This window comes from Aegilops tauschii, chromosome 5, assembly GCF_002575655.3.
Source record: "Aegilops tauschii subsp. strangulata cultivar AL8/78 chromosome 5, Aet v6.0, whole genome shotgun sequence".
In the NCBI taxonomy this organism is placed as follows: Eukaryota; Viridiplantae; Streptophyta; class Magnoliopsida; order Poales; family Poaceae; genus Aegilops; species Aegilops tauschii.
This window is the reverse complement of record NC_053039.3, coordinates 364,010,477-364,030,339: the sequence shown is the minus strand read 5'-3', so window position 1 is coordinate 364,030,339 and position 19,863 is coordinate 364,010,477. Positions and strand designations below refer to the sequence as shown.

At 50.1% G+C, this 19,863-nt stretch overlaps 1 protein-coding gene across 2 annotated transcripts; it reads right to left on the bottom strand.

Annotated features, from left to right (window-relative positions):
- Nucleotides 1-455: 455 nt before the first annotated feature.
- LOC109784327 (lysM domain-containing GPI-anchored protein LYP4) lies at nt 456-3,171 on the bottom strand. Of its 2 annotated transcripts, none has more exons than XM_020342923.3 (5): nt 2,321-3,171; nt 1,368-1,485; nt 1,112-1,276; nt 992-1,023; nt 456-891 (listed from the first exon to the last, which is right to left on the bottom strand). In XM_020342923.3, exons 1-5 carry the CDS (start codon nt 2,988-2,990, stop codon nt 656-658), a joined length of 1,221 nt encoding a protein of 406 aa, XP_020198512.1. In that variant the 5' UTR covers nt 2,991-3,171; the 3' UTR covers nt 456-655. The 2 variants fall into 2 exon arrangements, with proteins under 2 accessions (XP_020198512.1, XP_040246374.1); XM_040390440.3 differs by having other exon boundaries at nt 1,404-1,485; nt 2,321-3,151.
- Nucleotides 3,172-19,863: the final 16,692 nt, after the last annotated feature.

Genomic DNA, 19,863 nt, shown 5'->3' with positions numbered 1-19,863 from the left:
CGGCCTATGATAAACTTCCGCTTCTCCGGTTCGTGTTCCGATGGCTTGGGATTGCTCGGATTTTGGTCAGGGAGAAATCCCTGCATCCTATGCTGGCAGCGGCGACACCCGCGGGTGCCGTTCCCTTCTTGGAGGCGCTGCCATCGGCGACTTTAGCTGTGTTATCTTAATTTGGGTCGAGCATCTCATGTCTCTTTATTTCCGGCACCATGTTCACGCCTCTTGCGTTCGTGTCATGTGTTGTACCACCTCTTATATTCATTTTAACTTCTTCTATCAATGAAATGATACGCAAAACTTTGCGTATCGCGAAATTTTTTTTTTACTTGTTCATACGTATAATATTAGCAGTATTTTGTTTGGAAGTCTAGTTTGAGAGCCATTTTCTCGTTTATCTTACGCTATGGTAATAGCTCGCTCCTACATTTTGATCTCGTTGAACGAATCAGACGGACTGAGCGAGAGAGAATTCAGCGAGAGTGCTTTCAATTTCAGAGAACCGCATATGAGATGAGCAGCAACAAAAAATTTGCACAGCGTAGCCCCACTGCCCCAGCACAGCAGCCGGCTGCTCCTGTACAAAAAGAATAACTCGAATCGAAGCTAGCCGTCCATTTACATTCGGCTGCTCGATCGATCCCTCGTGGATGCTCGGTTACCACAGCACGCTGGTGACAAGGCAGAGCGCGAACACTCTGATGACGTCGCTGAAGTGCCGGCCCGTGGAAGGAGCACCGGCGACGGCGTCCGGGCTGGCCGTTGGTGCCGTTCCAGCCATCGTCGGACTGTTGATTCCCCCCTCCGACGGCATCGGCGCCGGTGAAGGGCCGAGGTACGTCTCGAAGAAGGACGACGTCGGCGGCGGGATCAGCGGCGGGAACTGGTGCGGGACTGCACACAAGAACAGCACGATGTTTGAGCCAACGACCAGCACTGGAGTATTGATTTACAGTTACGGGAAACAGATGGAGAAGAGCGGCAAGAAAATTACCTGGGCATAGGGGCTTGAGCGCCGTGGTTAACCTGAAAGAAAGATGCAGAGATGAAACGGAACTGTCAATGAGTTGCAGAACGTGATGGAGTTGACATGGCATGGCGCTGGATTGGTTACGTGGTGAGGATGGTGCCGTTGGCGTAGCCGCCGTAGCCGCAGGAGGAGACGCTGCAGCCGGCGCCGGTCATGACGAGGGTGAAGTTGCCGAGCATCATGCTGCTGTTGCCGCACTGCATGCTGGAGCACGCCGCGTCCGCCAGCGGCGCCGGCACGCAGAACAGCCTGCGGCGAGGATCGAACGACGGCGTCAGTAATAAAACTTGGTAAAAAAGAAAAGATCGTTGAACGAAGGCAGGTCCGCGATGGTGCCTACTCCAAGTTGGCCGGACCACAGCTGCACTGGACGCACCGGTCGGCAGTCACTGCGTAGGTCCCGTTCGCCACGGCCAGCCCGTGGTCGGAGGTGAACGTGGGGAACGACGAGGTGCACGCTGCACAGGGACACGAAAATGGAAGGATGTCAGGTTGTCAGTAAGCAGCAGATGGTAGGGTAAGTTGCAATGACAAGATTGGAGACGAGAACAAGATGCATATCCTCGTCCTGTTTGCCGACTAGTAAGTATGGTAACTAGTCATTGGTTAATAATCGATGCTATCCTCGTCCTGTTAGCCCATGATCGGACGGAGCATCTGGGAATAGTGATGGATCCAATTTTGTCCTCGCTTTCTTCAGAAAAGACAGATGAGGTTTGCATACCCCATCATTTTATCAATGGCAATTGGGGGTACATGATGAACAAAATGGCAGGAAAACTGACAGTCAGAGCACTGCTACCAGTATGACTCTGAATTGTTTACTTCTGGAAAACCTCATACTACGATTTGGTTGTTTGGTATTCGAGGACAACTATGGGGATTTTTTGTTCGAGATTCAGTATGGGGGATTTAAAATGGCTCATATGTCTGTTTCTGAATCCGGCAGACTTGATTGTCAAGACGTTGCACTACCGCCAAACCAAACTAAGTTTGAACTTTGAAGTGCAAACATCAAGTTGGTCATGGACACTGATGATCGATTAGTCTAGAGCTAGATTGCCACAACAATGGTTTTTGCCAGAATGGCATCGGTGTCTGTCAACTAGAGTGCGTGAGTAAAATATACCACGGAGTAAATGTTTACCGACCAATTTTGTCTGCAAACATCGGATCTGACCAACCAACCACGGAGCTACGTGCAGGGCAGTGCTGTCAGTTCTCTCACCAAAGCAGAACAAACAAAACCAAAATTTACCGGATCTCCAAGAAGAGGCAACAAAAAGGACTCACCTGGCAGCGGGAGCACGATGATGTCCCCGGCGGCGACGTCGGCGGTGGCCATGTCGTTGACGCTCATCACGTCGGTGGCCGTGGTCCGGTACCTCTTCGCGATGGCGGGCACGGTGTCCCCTCTGGCCACCACGTACGTGAGGTACACGGCGGGCACCCCGTTGTCCACCCCGCCGAAGCACGCGCAGTGCAGCGGCACGTGGAGCGCGGTCCCGGCGTCGACGGCGACGTCGGCGTCAGCGTCGGGGATGCCGTTGGAGTCCCTGATCCAGTCCGGGGCGGTGAGGCCGGCGTAGACGCGCGCGGCGATGGAGGCGAGCGTGTCCCCCGGGCGGGAGACGTAGCGGGCGGAGGTGGCCCTGCGGACGCCGCCGGAGCAGGCGCAGGGGACCGGCACGCGCAGCGCGAGGCCGGCCGGGAGGATGCGGCCGGCCGGGCCCGGCACGGCGAAGTCGATGGCGTTGGCGGCGAGGATGGCGAGCGGGTCGGCGGCGAAGAGTGCGGCCAGGTCGGCGAGCTTGAGGTCGGCGTGGAGGGTGTAGGAGAGCAGCGCGGGGCAGGCCGTGGCGGAGGCGCAGGGCTCGAGCAGCGCGGGCTGCCGCGCGGAGGCGACCGCGGTGAGGAGGAGCAGGAGGAGGCGGCGGTGGAGTGGGGTGGACGGGAGTGGCATGACGGTGGTCGGGGAGCGCGGAGGCGTGTGGCGTGTGGGAGTGTTGACTTGGAGCCTCGCGGTTTGCGGAGGGTGGCGACTGGGAAACCGATGGAATGGAGACCTCGCGAGGCTACGGAGCAGGTCGGCCACTGCGCCCCGGATCTCGTGTTCGCTGTTGGGCGACGATTCAGACGCGGGAACCGTTTCGCGCTCTCACCACTCGTTTTTACGTTTGGGTCGAGATCGAGCAAGTGTGATTAGTCGAGCCAAGAGTGTTAGTGGAGGCAGCATGTACGGATATCTATCTAACTGCAGCGGACAAGTCTCATGTCTGATCCAAAGTTCTACGCCGCTTGCGTGTATTGCTAAAATGGTCGGCAGGCACGCGGGTTCTTCAGCCAATTGCTGCTACGAACCGCGGAGGATTCAGATCTGCTCGTGTGGTTTGTAATTTAGTCCGCTTCCTGACTAGGCATGCACGATGTCGTTTCATTTGCGGTCCAGTAGCATCTCCAACGGCTAAAAAAAAGAAAAGCTCAATAAGGGCACCTTCAACGTCGATCCGCAAATTTCCTCCCACATCCATCCAACACTGTTTGCATACATTTCAACAACTTTTTAAACCAACCAGATGAAATTCGTGCAAACCGGACTGATTTTGATATAAACCGGAAGAGATTCATGCAAACACGGCGGATTTGATATAAACATAGCTGCGATGAGAGTGCGTCCACATATAAAAGACTTAGTCACTATCAATCAATCTGCTTTCATCCATGGAAGAAGCCTCCATGACAACTTCCTATTGGTACGGCAAGTAGCGAGGAAAATCGCTAACAAGAAAAGCAAAGGTGTATTCTTGAAGCTTGATATTTCAAGGGCATTTGACTCGCTCTCATGGCCGTTTCGATTTGAAGTACCGAGAGCAAAAGGAATCGGAGATAATTGGATCAAGTGGCTGTCAATACACCTACAAACTGCGTCCACAAAAGTTCTGGTGGATGGGATCCCGGGCAGGGGCATTATACATGCTTGTGGTCTCAGACAAGGCGACCCCATATCCCCCCTTCTTTTCGTGATTGCCATGGACGCCCTCACGGCAATCTTTGAGAAAGCTTTGGAAGAGGGCGTGATTAGCTCATACAGGGGTATTGGGCACGGCAGAGGTTGTCCATTTACGCCGACGATGTCGCTTTGTTCGTACATCCCACGACAAGCGACGTGAGTTTTATCAGGGAGGTACTTCAGGTTTTTGGCGAGGCCTCGGGCCTGAGGATAAACTATAGAAAAACTACATCCACTCTCATACATGGCGAGCAGGACGACAAAGACAGGGTCTCTAACCTTCTGCAATGTGAGCTTGCTGAATTCCTGTGCAAGTATTTGGGAATACAACTGGCGCTCAAAAAGCTCACCAAAGCTGACTGGCAACCGCTTCTGGATATGGTCAGGAAGTTCATCCCGGCATGGCAAAGAGGGTTCTTGCAGCGACAGGGACGATTGATATTGGTGAAGTCTGTATTGCAAGCTCGGCCGATTCACCAATTGCTCGTGTTACAGCCCCCACAGTGGGTGTTAGAGGACATCAACAGTTGGTGTAGAGCCTTCTTTTGGGCAGGAAAAGAGAAAGCCAATGGTGGCCAATGCTTGGTGGCGTGGGACACCATATGTCGACCAACGCGATTCGGTGGTCTGGGGATCAAAAACTTACACAATCAAGCTCTGGCACTGCGTGTTAGATGGGAATGGCTCCGACGCACTGATAGGGAGAGGCCGTGGCAAGGGCTGGCGCTCATGGTGGACAGTGAAGCATGGATGTTATTTGATAGCATTGTCAACATCGAGGTTGGAAAAGGAGATCGAGTCTTGTTCTGGAGGGATCGATGGATCCATGGAGTTGTTGTACATGATGTGGCACCGGCGATTGTTGAGCTTGTGGACACCCGTGTCATCAACAGCAGAACGGCGCAACAAGCTCTCGAGGAATACTGTTGGATCTCTGACATCAAGACCTCTCCATCATTCACGGCTCTGCTTCAATTGATGCATCTCCAGCAGGCAATTGCATCTGTGCCACGAGACGCCGAAAGTCCAGACACATTCACTTGGCCTTGCGCCGCATCCGGCGTTTACTCAGCTAAATCCACTTACAATTGGTTATACCAAGAAATGTTGCTCCTTTTCCTCCGCCATATGGAGAAGTTGGGCTCCTCTCAAGTGCAAGATTTTCTACTGGCTTGCTGCTCAATATCGAATTTGGACATCGGATCGACGCGCACGGCATGGATTACAAGACACTACATCGGCTTGCTTCACTTGCTTGCAGGAGGAAGATAACGTCGACCATATCTTTATGCAATGTGTCTATGCGCAAGAGACTTGGCATCGCTGCCTTGATGCCCTACAACTTCCCATCCAGAGGCCACTAGCAGCAGATACATTCCTAGGATGGTGGACGCAACACAGACAACATTTTAGCAAGGCAAAATAGCGAGGTTTTGACACCTTTGTCATCTGCACGGTGTGGTCTTTATGGAAGCAGAGAAACACTCGTGTCTTTGCTAGAACTGAACAACAAATGGAGGCGCAATTACTTGTGGCCAAAATTCTGGAAGAGATCAAGGATTGGAAGCTAGCACTTAGAGTGGCCGGAGGACTACAACGTTTTGTGAGAGAGTAGATCTTTGTTTCGTGTTGGAGTGAGTGGGTAATGCTCTCGGGTTGTTCACAACTCGAGGGATCTCTTGTAAATCACTGTTTCTCTCTTCTATAAAATACGGTACGCAATTTGCATACTCTCGAAAAAAAACATAGTGAAATCATTGCATTTCGGACATATACTTCAACTAAAAGCGGAGCTCGTCCGACTCTGAAGGTATAATTTCGGACATATTTCTATTCTAAACCTAAACTAGATGATCGTCGGCGCTCGTTCCCCATGTCTGGCCATGAGCCCTGAGAACTGAAGTTTCGTCTTCTCCAGATCCGCCTCGGCGCTCTCCAGCTCTGCCTCCGGAGCACCGGGAAGTGAAGTTGTCCGCCTCCAAGTCGCTACCAAGCAGCTAATCGGCTGACAATGCTCGGGCCACCAAGCTTGGCTTCAACGGGAGGGGAGGAGCAGCAGGGATCTACCGTGCACTATTGTTCCTTGCTGTCAGCGGTGCCCCGCGGACGTGCCGGCGGGGCGAGGCCTCGACGGAGCTGGCGATATCCTTCTTGTAGTTGATCTTCCCCACACCTCGTCCGCCGCCTCATCGAACTCCTTGTAAGCGGCCTCCAGTTCCGCCTGACGCTGGTGGTACGAGTAGCGGGCGAGGCGGATCTCACGGGCGGAGCGGTAGGACTCATGCAACGCCACCTAGTCCGCCATGTCCATGTCCGGCACGATCTCCCAGCCGGCATTGAGCTGCTCCTCCGCTGATGGAGCTCCTGGAGGAGCTAGAGGTCGTAGGCGGCGTCGACCTCTGCCTCCCTGAACTGCTCCTGCCGCTCCTCCCGCATCATATCCATGTAATGGGCACGTGCCTCACCGATGGTCATGGTGCAATGCACCGGCAATGATGGCGCCGACTCGTCCCCGACCGCTTCCTCCATTGGAACGTCATCGGACTCCGGCTGCCTATTGGCCTGCCGGCCAACAGCAATGGCGGCCATCTCCTTCTTCTGCTCCAGCGCCGTCCCAGAGAGCTTTGGAGCGCGATGAGGCCATGGTGGGAGTGGTGCGGAAGAGAGAAAGGGACCGGAGGAGGATGAATGCAGCTATGGCCGGAGATGCAGTTTATATGCCGGGCGAATGGCAATGGTGGGCGGCAGAGGGACGGACAAGTTAGTGCCGGAATAGGTTCCTCGGCAACCGCATGTCATTAATGTGGGCGGCAGATGAGCGGAAGGCCATGGTGTTGTTTGAAGCTGAGCAGTCGCGTGCGCTGGAAAGCAGCACGGGCGACGCTCTCTTTGCCGGCTTCAATGCCAGTGCCAATGAGAGGTCGCGTCCACTCTGGCGAGACATGAACGCAGCACTGACGCTATAGAGCGGCACTATCCGTTTTGGGCGGGAAGCGCGCGCGGGCGAGGGAGAGGGTTTGGGTGGGCCAGTGCGGTTAGACACGGGCATGACAGCGGTCCGGACGCCTTCAAAGCCCCCTAGTTTGTCTCCGATTTGTGGAAGAAACTGCGTCCAGATCACTCAGCGGACCGATACAACACCGTGTTGGATGGCACAACACACCCGGACCGCATGGTCTGGACGTATGCAGTTTGAGAGTCAGTGTTGGAGATGCCCTAACCACTTAAATGTCATAGGGTGAACCGTGTATGGGAAGAGCTTAGTCTCCTTGATCTGATTAACCAAACTGTTGCTCGTGATCATTCTGGCTCTATCAATATGGAACAGTTATTAATGTTTGAGGAGGCCAACGATGCTCAGTCTGATACCCGGTGGCTGAACTGATGGCCGTCACTTCATGGTATTGCTGGTGGCAGGATCGGCAGACTGTGAAAGGAGAAGCAGTCCAAACATCCTACAAAACTGTAGCTTCCATTAGAGCACTTACAACAAACTTCATTAGTGCCGGGAGCAGTAAGTATGTGCCAAGAAAGCAAGATCTGAAATGAAGCAAACCAGTTCATGGTTTTTCTAAGGTGAATGTAGATGCATCATACAATGAAGACTCAGCATCATGTGCCACAGGTGCAGTTCTGGGTGATGAAGGGGGTCACTTCACTTCATTGCCGCAGCAACATTATTTATATGACATGTACCGGATAAGGAAGCCGCAGAAACTGTTGGGGATCGTAGCATAAATTAAAATTTTCTACGCATCACCAAGATCAATCTATGGAGTTTACTAGCAACAAGAGGGGAGGAGTGCATCTACATACCCTTGTAGATCGTGAGCGGAAGCGTTCAAGAGAACGGGGTTGATGGAGTCGTACTCGTCGTGATCTGAATCATCGATGATCCAAGCGCCGAACGGACGGCACCTCCGCGTTCAACACACGTACGGAGCGGTGACGTCTCCCATGCCTTGATCCAGCAAGGAGGAGGGAGAGGTTGAGGAAGAAGGCTCCAACAGCAGCACGACGGCGTGGTGGTGGTGGAGTGACAGTTCTCCGGCAGGGCTTCGCCAAGCACACGCGGAGGAGGAGAGGTGTTGGGGAGGGGAGGGGTTGCGCCTTGGATGTGGTTCTGCAGCCCTCCCCTCACCCCTGTATTTATAGGGAGAAGGGGGAAGGCGGCCGGCCCCTCTAGATGGGATCTAGAGGGGGGCGGCGGCCAAGGGGGAGGTGGCTTGCCCCCCAAGCAAGGGGGGGCGCCCCCCTTTAGGGTTTCCCCCAAACCCTAGGCGCATGGGCCCTAGGGGGGTTGGCGCCCAGCCCACTAAGGGCTGGTTCCCTTCCACCTACAGCCCATAAGGCCCTCCGGGGCAGGTGGACCCCCGGAACCCCTCCGGTGGTCCCGGTACAATACCGGTATACCCCCGAATATTTCTGGTGACCGTATGGTGACTTCCCATATATAAATCTTTACCTCCGGACCATTCCGGAACTCCTCGTGACGTCCGGGATCTCATCCGGGACTCCGAACAACATTCGGTAATCACATACAAACCTTCCTTATAACCCTAGCGTCATCGAACCTTAAGTGTGTAGACCCTACGGGTTCGGGAATCATGCAGACATGACCGAGACACCTCTCTAGCCAATAACCAACAGCGGGATCTGGATACCCATGTTGGCTCCCACATGTTCCACGATGATCTCATCGGATGAACCACGATGTCGAGGATTCAAGCAATCCCGTATACAATTCCCTTTGTCAATCGGTATGTTACTTGCCCGAGATTCGATCATCGGTATCCCAATACCTCGTTCAATCTCGTTACCGGCAAGTCACTTTACTCATTCCGTAATGCATGATCCCGTGACTAACTACTTAGTCACATTGAGCTCATTATGATGATGCAATACCGAGTGGGCCCAGAGATACCTCTCCGTCATACGGAGTGACAAATCCCAGTCTCGATCTGAGCCAACCCAACAGACACTTTCGGAGATACCTGTAGCGCACCTTTATAGCCACCTAGTTACGTTGTGACGTTTGGTACACCCAAAGCATTCCTACGGTATCCGGGAGTTGCACGATCTCATGGTCTAAGGAAATGATACTTGACATTAGAAAAGCTTCAGCAAACGAACTACACGATCTAGTGCTATGCTTAGGATTGGGTCTTGTCCATCACATCATTCTCTTAATGATGTGATCCCGTTATCAATGACATCCAATGTCCATGGTCAGGAAACCGTAACCATCTATTGATCAACGAGCTAGTCAACTAGAGGCTCACTAGGGACATGTTATGGTCTATGTGTTCACACATGTATTACGATTTCCGGATAACACAATTATAGCATGAACAATAGACAATTATCATGAACAAGGAAATATAATAATAACCATTTTATTATTGCCTCTAGGGCATATTTCCAACAGTCTCCCACTTGCACTAGAGTCAATAATCTAGTTACATTGTGATGGATCGTACACCCATAGAATTCTGGTGTTGATCATGTTTTGCCCGTGGAAGAGGTTTAGTCAACGGATCTGCGACATTCAAATCCGTATGTACTTTACAAATATCTATGTCTCCATTTTGAACATTTTCACGAATGGAGTTGAAGCGACGCTTGATGTGCCTGGACTTCTTGTGAAACCTGGGCTCCTTGGCAAGGGCAATAGCTCCAGTGTTGTCACAGAAGAGAGTCATCGGCCCCGATGCATTGGGAATAACTCCTAGGTCGACAATGAACTCCTTCATCCAGATTGCTTCATGTGCTGCCTCAGAGGCTGCCATGTACTCCGCTTCACATGTAGATCCCGCCACGACGCTTTGCTTGCAACTGCACCAGCTGACTGCCCCACCATTCAAAATATACACGTATCCGGTTTGTGACTTAGAGTCATCCAGATCTGTGTCGAAGCTAGCATCGACGTAACCCTTTACGACGAGCTCTTCGTCACCTCCATAAACGAGAAACATATCCTTAGAGTCATCCAGATCTGTGTCGAAGCTAGCATCTAGACCGCTGTCACGTGTTCCATGCCGGGATTACTTTGGTACCTTCCTACCAAACTTACGGCAAGGTTTACATCAGGTCTGGTACACAGCATGGCATACATAATAGACCCTATGGCCAAGGCATAGGGGACGACACTCATCTTTTCTCTATCTTCTGCCGTGGTCGGGCATTGAGCCGTGCTCAATCTCACACCTTGCAATACAGGCAAGAAGCCCTTCTTGGACTGATCCATATTGAACTTCTTCAATATCTTGTCAAGGTATGTGCTTTGTGAAAGACCTATGAGGCATCTCGATCTATCTCTATAGATCTTGATGCCTAATATGTAAGCAGCTTCTCCAAGGCCCTTCATTGAAAAACACTTATTCAAGTAGGCCTTTATACTTTCCAAGAATTCTATATCATTTCTCATCAATAGTATGTCATCCACATATAATATGAGAAATGCTACAGAGCTCCCACTCACTTTCTTGTAAACACAGGCTTCTCCATAAGTCTGTGTAAACCCAAACGCTTTGATCATCTCATCAAAGCGAATGTTCCAACTCCGAGATGCCTGCACCAGCCCATAGATTGAGCGCTGGAGCTTGCATACTTTGTCAGCATTCTTAGGATCGACAAAACCTTCCGGCTGCATCATATACAATTCTTCCTTAAGGAAGCCGTTAAGGAATGCCGTTTTGACGTCCATTTGCCATATTTCATAATCGTAGAATGCGGCAATTGCTAACATGATTCGGACGGACTTCAGCTTCGCTACGGGTGAGAAGGTCTCATCGTAGTCAACTCCTTGAACTTGTCGATAACCCTTAGCGACAAGTCGAGCTTTATAGATGGTAACATTTCCATCCACGTCCGTCTTCTTCTTAAAGATCCATTTATTTTCTATCGCTCGCCGATCATCGGGCAAGTCTGTCAAAGTCCACACTTTGTTTTCATACATGGATCCCATCTCGGATTGCATGGCTTCAAGCCATTTGTTGGAATCTGGACCCGCCATTGCTTCTTCATAGTTCGAAGGTTCACCGTTGTCCAATAACATGATTTCCAGGACAGGGTTGTCGTACCACTCTGGTGCGGAACGTGTCCTTGTGGACCTACGAAGTTCAGTGGTAACTTGATCATGATTGTCATCATTAACTTCCTCTCTAGTCGGTGCAGGCACCACAGAAACATTTTCTTGTGCTGCACTACTTTCTGGTTCGAGAGGGGTCATCTCATCAAGTTCCACTTTCCTCCCACTTACTTCTTTCGAGAGAAACTCTTTCTCCAGAAAGGACCCGTTCTTGGCAACGAAGATCTTGCCTTCGGATCTGAGGTAGAAGGTATACCCAATGGTTTCCTTAGGGTATCCTATGAAGACACATTTTTCCGACATGGGTTCGAGCTTTTCAGGTTGAAGTTTCTTGACATAAGCATCGCATCCCCAAACTTTAAGAAACGACAGCTTAGGTTTCTTTCCAAACCATAATTCATACGGTGTTGTCTCAACGGATTTCGACGGAGCCCTATTTAAAGTGAATGCGGCAGTCTGTAAAGCATAACCCCAGAATGATAGCGGTAGATCGGTAAGAGACATCATAGATCGCACCATATCCAATAGAGTGCGATTACGACGTTCGGACACACCATTACGCTGAGGTGTTCCAGGCGGCGTGAGTTGTGAAACAATTCCACATTTCCTTAAGTGTGTGCCAAATTCATGACTCAAATATTCCCCTCCACGATTTGATCGTAAGAACTTTATTTTCCTGTCACGTTGATTCTCAACCTCACTCTGAAATTCCTTGAACTTTTCAAAGGTCTCAGACTTGTGTTTCATTAAGTAGACATACCCATATCTACTCAAGTCATCAGTGAGGGTGAGAACATAACGATAGCCACCGCGAGCCTCAACGCTCATTGGACCGCACACATCAGTATGTATGATTTCCAATAAGTTGGTTGCTCGCTTCACTGTTCCGGAGAACGGAGTCTTGGTCATTTTGCCCATGAGGCATGGTTCGCACGTGACAAATGATTCATAATCAAGAGACTCCAAAAGTCCATCTGCATGGAGTTTCTTCATGCGTTTGACACCAATGTGACCAAGGCGGCAGTGCCACAAGTATGTGGGAGTATCATTATCAACCTTACATTTCTTGGCATTCACACTATGAATATGTGTAACATCACGTTCGAGATTCATTAAGAATCATTGACCAGTGGGGCATGACCATAAAACATATCTCTCATATAAATAGAACAACCATTATTCTTGGATTTAAATGAGTAGCCATCTCGCATTAAACGAGATCCAGATACAATGTTCATGCTCAAAGCTGGCACGAAATAACAATTATTGAGGTTTAAAACTAGTCCCGTAGGTAAATGTAGAGGTAGCGTGCCGACGGCGATCACATCGACCTTGGAACCATTCCCGACGCACATCGTTACCTCGTCCTTCGCCAGACTCCGCTTATTCCGCAGCTCCTGCTTTGAGTTACAAATATGAGCAACCGCACCGGTATCAAATACCTAGGAGCTACTACGAGCGCTGGTTAGGTACACATCTATAACATGTATATCACATATACCTTTGGTACTGCCGGCCTTCTTATCCGCTAAGTACTTGGGGCAGTTCCGCTTCCAGTGACCGTTTCCCTTGCAATAAAAGCACTCAGTCTCAGGCTTGGGTCCATTCTTTGTCTTCTTCCCGGCAGCTTGCTTACCGAGCGCGGCAACTCCCTTGCCGTCTTTCTTGAAGTTCTTCTTACCCTTGCCTTTCTTGAACTTAGTGGTTTTATTCACCATCAACACTTGATGTTCCTTTTTGATCTCCACCTCCGCTGATTTCAGCATTGAATATACCTCAGGAATGGTCTTTTCCATCCCCTGCATATTGAAGTTCATCACAAAGCTCTTGTAGCTAGGTGGGAGCGACTGAAGGATTCTGTCAACGACCGCGTCATCCGGGAGATTAACTCCTAGCTGAGACAAGCGGTTGTGCAACTCAGACATTTTGAGTATGTGTTCGCTGACGGAACTATTCTCCTCCATCTTACAACTGTAGAACTTGTCGGAGACTTCATATCTCTCGACCCGGGCATGAGCTTGGAAAACCATTTTCAGCTCTTGGAACATCTCATATGCTCCGTGCTGCTCAAAACGCTTTTGGAGCCCCGGTTCTAAGCTGTAAAGCATGCCGCACTGAACCAGGGAGTAATCATCACTACGTGACTGCCAGGCGTTCAGAACGTCTTGAGTTGCTGGGAAAACAGGTGCATCACCTAGCGGTGCTTCAAGGACATATGCTTTCTTGGCAGCTATGAGGATAATCCTCAGGTTACGGACCTAGTCCGTGTAGTTGCTACCATCGTCTTTCAGCTTGGTTTTCTCTAGGAACGCGTTGAAGTTGAGGGCAACATTAGTGTGGGCCATTTGATCTACAAGACATATTGTAAAGGTTTTTAGACTAAGTTCATGATAATTAAGTTCATCTAATCAAACTATTAACGAACTCCCACTCAGACAGACATCCCTCTAGTCATCTAAGTGATACATGATCCGAGTCAACTAGGCCGTGTCCGATCATCACGTGAGACGGACTAGTCATCATCGGTGAACATCTTCATGTTGATCGTATCTGCTATACGACTCATGTTCGACATTTCGGTCTCTTGTGTTCCGAGGCCATGTCTGTACATGCTAGGCTCGTCAAGTCAACCTAAGTGTATTGCGTGTGTAAATCTGGCTTACACCCGTTGTATGCGAATGTTAGAACCTATCACACCCGATCATCACGTGGTGCTTCGGAACAACGAACCTTCGCAACGGTGCACAGTTAGGGGGAACACTTTCTTGAAATTTTAGCGAGGGATCATCTTATTTATGCTACCGTCGTTCTAAGCAAATAAGATGTAAAACATGATAAACATCACATGCAATCAAATAGTGACATGATATGGCCAATATCATTTTGCTCCTTTTGATCTCCATCTTCGGGGCGCCATGTTCATCATCGTCACCGGCATGACACCATGATCTCCATCATCGTGTCTTCATGAAGTTGTCTCGCCAATTATTACTTCTACTACTATGGCTAACGGTTAGCAATAAAGTCAAGTAATTACATGACGTTTCAGTTGACATGCAGGTCATAAATAAATTAAGACAACTCCTAGGCTCCTGCCGGTTGTCATACTCATCGACATGCAAGTCGTGATTCCTATTACAAGAACATGATCAATCTCATACATCACATATATCATTCATCACATCCTTCTGGCCATATCACATCACATGACACTTGCCGCAAAAACAAGTTAGACGTCCTCTAATTGTTGTTGCAAACTTTTACGTGGCTGCTATAGGTTTCTAGCAAGAACGATTCTTACCTACGCCAAAACCACAACGTGATATGCCAATTTCTATTTACCCTTCATAAGGACCCTTTTCATCGAATCCGATCCGACTAAAGTGGGAGAGACAGACACCCGCTAGCCACCTTATGCAACTAGTGCATGTCAGTCGGTGGAACCTGTCTCACGTAAGCGTACGTGTAAGGTCGGTCCGGGCCGCTTCATCCCACGATGCCGCCGAATCAAGATAAGACTAGTAACAACAAGTAAATTGACAAAATCAACGCCCACAACAACTTGTGTTCTACTCGTGCATAGAAACTACGCATAGACCTAGCTCATGATGCCACTGTTGGGGATCGTAGCATAAATTAAAATTTTCTACGCATCACCAAGATCAATCTATGGAGTTTACTAGCAACGAGAGGGGAGGAGTGCATCTACATACCTCGCGAGCGGAAGCGTTCAAGAGAACGGGGTTGATGGAGTCGTACTCGTCGTGATCCGAATCACCGATGATCCAAGCGCCGAACGGACGGCACCTCCGCGTTCAACACACGTATGGAGCGGTGACGTCACCCACGCCTTGATCCAGCAAGGAGGAGGGAGAGGTTGAGGAAGAAGGCTCCAACAGCAGCACGACGGCGTGGTGGTGGTGGAGTGACAGTTCTCCGGCAGGGCTTTGCCAAGCACACGCGGAGGAGGAGAGGTGTTGGGGAGGGGAGGGGCTGCGCCTTAGATGTGGTTCTGCAGCCCTCCCCTCACCCCTCTATTTATAGGGAGAAGGGGGAAGGGGGCCGGCCCCTCTAGATGGGATCTAGAGGGGGGGCGGCGGCCAAGGGGGAGGTGGCTTGCCCCCCAAGCAAGGGGGGGGGGGCGCCCCCCTTTAGGGTTTCCCCCAAACCCTAGGCGCATGGGCCTTAGGAGGGTTGGCGCCCAGCCCACTAAGGGCTGGTTCCCTTCCACCTACAGCCCATAAGGCCCTCCGGCGCAGGTGGACCCCCGGAACCCCTCCGGTGGTCCCGGTACAATACCGGTATACCCCCAAATATTTCTGGTGACCGTATGGTGACTTCCCATATATAAATATTTACCTCCGGACCATTCCGGAACTCCTCGTGACGTCCGGGATCTCATCCGGGACCCCGAACAACATTTGGTAATCACATACAAACCTTCCTTATAACCCTAGCGTCATCGAACCTTAAGTGTGTAGACCCTACGGGTTCGGGAATCATGCAGACATGACCGAGACACCTCTCTAGCCAATAACCAACAGCGGGATCTGGATACCCATGTTGGCTCCCACATGTTCCACGATGATCTCATCGGATGAACCACGATGTCGAGGATTCAAGCAATCCCGTATACAATTCCCTTTGTCAATCGGTACGTTACTTGCCCGAGATTCGATCGTCGATATCCCAATACCTCGTTCAATCTCGTTACCGGCAAGTCACTTTACTCATTCCGTAATGCATGATCCCGTGACTAACTACTTAGTCACATTGAGCTCATTATGATGATGCAATACCGAGTGGGCCCAGAGATACCTCTCCGTCATACGGAGTGACAAATCACAGTCTCGATCCGAGCCAACCCAACAGACACTTTCGGAGATACCTGTAGTGCACCTTTATAGCCACCTAGTTACGTTGTGACGTTTGGTACACCCAAAGCATTCCTACGGTATCCGGGAGTTGCACGATCTCATGGTCTAAGGAAATGATACTTGACATTAGAAAAGCTTCAGCAAACGAACTACACGATCTAGTGCTATGCTTAGGATTGGGTCTTGTCCATCACATCATTCTCCTAATGATGTGATCCCGTTATCAATGACATCCAATGTCCATGGTCAGGAAACCGTAACCATCTATTGATCAACGAGCTAGTCAACTAGAGGCTCACTAGGGACATGTTATGGTCTATGTGTTCACACATGTATTACGATTTCCGGATAACACAATTATAGCATGAACAATAGACAATTATCATGAACAAGGAAATATAATAATAACCATTTTATTATTGCCTCTAGGGCATATTTCCAACAGAAATGCTTGCTCTTCATAATGGTGTTCTTCTGGCAGAGCAACAGGGATGTAACAAACTGATGGTGGAATCTGATTCTTCCCTAGTTATGACGATGTTGAGAACTATTATGGTCCCAATGTCGCCACAATCATGGAGTGTTTTCAGATTTCAAAAGATCTCTCCTACTACCTCGAGGATTGAAGACCTGCCCCTCTCTCCAGCTCCTATGGATATTGCCCCTGCTAGCAAGAAGAATACCTCGGTCAGGAAGTTCTCCGCCAAGAGCAAGGCGTCGTCGGGCTCCAAACTGTCCGTGGCCGGGTTGTGTCGTCGTCTGGAAGCTGATCTTGTGGCGGCGTTTGGTTATGCCTCGGGTGCTGCTACGCCCTCCCCTGCGGTTCGCTCCCCGCCGATCCGTTCACCCACCTCCACAGCTCGCAAGGGCCGTCGGATTCGGGACTCCGGGGAGCCAGTGGCGGTCGTGTGGATCGTCATGCGGCGGCCAAGGATCTGCCTCCCAAGTACTTCTCGACATCCTTCCTCTTCTCCTTCCTCCCCTGTATGGTTGGTTTTGCCTGCATTCTCTGATGATCATCTACTACACGTTCTCTCTGATGTGGGGGTCTCTCTCGATCCGGGATTTGGCTCTCCTTCTACTATCCTTTCTCTTATTTGGGAAAATGAATTGGCCCAAGCGGCTATTTCTAAGGCCAAGGAGATGGCTGCGGCGAACGTGGTCGCTGCAGATGAGGCCATGGCGGGGGGGGGGGGGAGACACTGGTAGGGGCCTTGCTCGTCCTTCTTTCGCCGAGAGGGGTGAGGGAGTCCTGGATTAAGGGGTCCTCGGATGTCCGGGCTGTGTGTTATGGGCCAGACTGATGGGCCGTAAAGATACAAGGAAGAAGACATCCCCCGTGTCCGGATAGGACTGTCCTTTGCGTGGATGGCAAGATTGGCGTCCGCATGTATAGTTTCCTTCTTCTGTAAACCGACTCTGTACAACCCTAGACCCCTCCGGTGTCTATATAAACCGGAGGGTTTAGTCCGTAGAGGCTATCAGAATTCATATAGGCTAGACAACTAGGGTTTAGCCATTACGATCTCGAGATAGATCAACTCTTGTAACCCCTATACTCATCAAAGTCAATCAAGCGGGAAGTAGGGTTTTACCTCCATCAAGAGGGCCCGAACCTGGGTAAACATCGTGTCCCCTTTGTCTCCTGTTACCTTCGATCCTCAGACGCACAGTTCAGGACCCCCTATCCGGGATCGGCCGGTTTTGACACCGACATTGGTGCTTTCATTGAGAGCTCCGTTGTGTCATCGCTAGAAGGCTCGATGGCTCGTTTGATCATCAACAACGATGTTGTTTCCGGGGAAACTTTCCTCCCCGGTCAACTTTTCGTGTTCGGCGGCTTCGCTCTGCGTGCCAACTCAATTGGTCACCTTGAACAGATCGACAGCTACGCCCCTGGTCATCAGATCAGATTCAGGAGCCTGAATTACGTTGCTGATATCCGAGGAGACTTAATCTTCAAAGGATTCTCGGCCCCGACCGCTCCCCACCTACAAGAAGGAAACCCGTTGGGTCCATTATCTGACCTCGTGCGAGAGTCAGCAATCATCCCTGCCTTGGCCTTAGATCCAGAGCAAACCTCCTCATCCGAAGATGGGAGTTTGAAACCCATCGGACTCTCTCCTAGTACGGAGCTCTTCGCCGGAGGCCCGGAGGCGACTATATCTTCGGCAAGCCTGGAATCAAGCAGGACTCTCCCTAGCATCCGAGGGCCGGACTCCCCCTGGAGGCAGGCTTCGAACTCCCAAGGTCTGCGTCCATTGAGCACGACCACGTGTCATGTACCCTGCCCAGCTCCGCAGGACCTCGGTTCCCCGTCCGGCCTTCACTCCTAAGTGATGTCGCTTGAAGCTACGTCGGTATTTCCCCAAAGAGGAAGGGATTATGTAGCACAACGGCGGTAGGTATTTTCCTCAGATATGAAACCAAGGTTATCGAACCAGTAGGAGAACCAAGCAACACAACATAAACAGCCCCTGCACACAAATAACAACACCTCGCAATCCGACGTGTTAAAGGGGTTGTCAATCCCTTTCGGGTACGGCGCCAAAAATGGTGCGTGGACGGGAGAAAGTTGTAATAGATTGAATAAATAGATCGCAAATAAAATAAAGTGCAGCAAAGTATTTTTGTATTTTTGGTTTGATAGATCTGAAAATAAATGCAAGAGAAAAGTAGATCGCAAAGGCAAATATATGAGAAAGAAGACCCGGGGCCCGTAGATTTCACTAGTGGCTTCTCCCGAGAAAAATAGCAAACGGTGGGTAAATGAATTACTGTTGGGCAATTGATAGAACTTCAAATAATTATGACGATATCCAGGCAATGATCATTACATAGGCATCACGTCCAAGATTAGTAGACCGACTACCGCCTGCATCTACTACTATTACTCCACACATCGACCGCTATCCAGCATGCATCTAGTGTATTAAGTTCATGGAAAAACGGAGTAATGCAATAAGAACGATGACATGATGTAGACAAGATCCGTTTATCTATTGCGGCAGATATAGATCCCATCTTTTTATCCTTAGTAGCAACGATACATACGTGTCGGTTCCCTTTCTGTCACTGGGATCAAGCATCGTAAGATCGAACCCACTACCGGGCACCTCTTCCCATTGCAAGATAAATAGATCAAGTTGGCCAAACAAAACCCAAATATTGGAGAAGAAATACGAGGCTATAAGAGATCATGCATATAAGAGATGAAAGAAACTCAAATAACTTTCATGGATATAAAAAGATATAACTGATCATAAACTCTAAGTTCATCGGATCCCAACAAACACACCGCAAAAAGAGTTACATCATATGGATCTCCAAGAGACCATTGTATTGAGAATCAAGAGAGAGAGAGCAAGCCATCTAGTTACTAACTACGGACCCGTAGGTCTACAAAGAACTACTCACGCATCATCGGAGAGGCACCAATGGAAGTGGTGAACCCCTCTGTGATGGTGTCTAGATTGGATCTGGTGGTTTTGGACTCTGCGGCGGCCGGATGAATATTTCGTCGACACTTTTAGGGTTTCTGGAATATTGGGGTATTTATAGAGCAAAGAGGCGGTCCGGGGGGCACCCGAGGTGGGCACAACCCACCAGGGCGCGCCTGGGCCTCGTGGCACGCCCTGGTGGGTTGTCCCCTCCTCGGGACTCCCCCCAGGTGTAACCAGGGCCCGTTGTGTTCCTTCTGGCCCATAAAAATTCTCCGTAAAGTTTTGGGGCATTTGGACTCCGTCTGATATTGATTTCCTGCGATGTAAAAAGCACGGAAAAAATAGCAACTGGCACTTGGAACTATGTCAATAGGTTAGTACCAAAAAATGATATAAAATGACTATAAAATGATTAT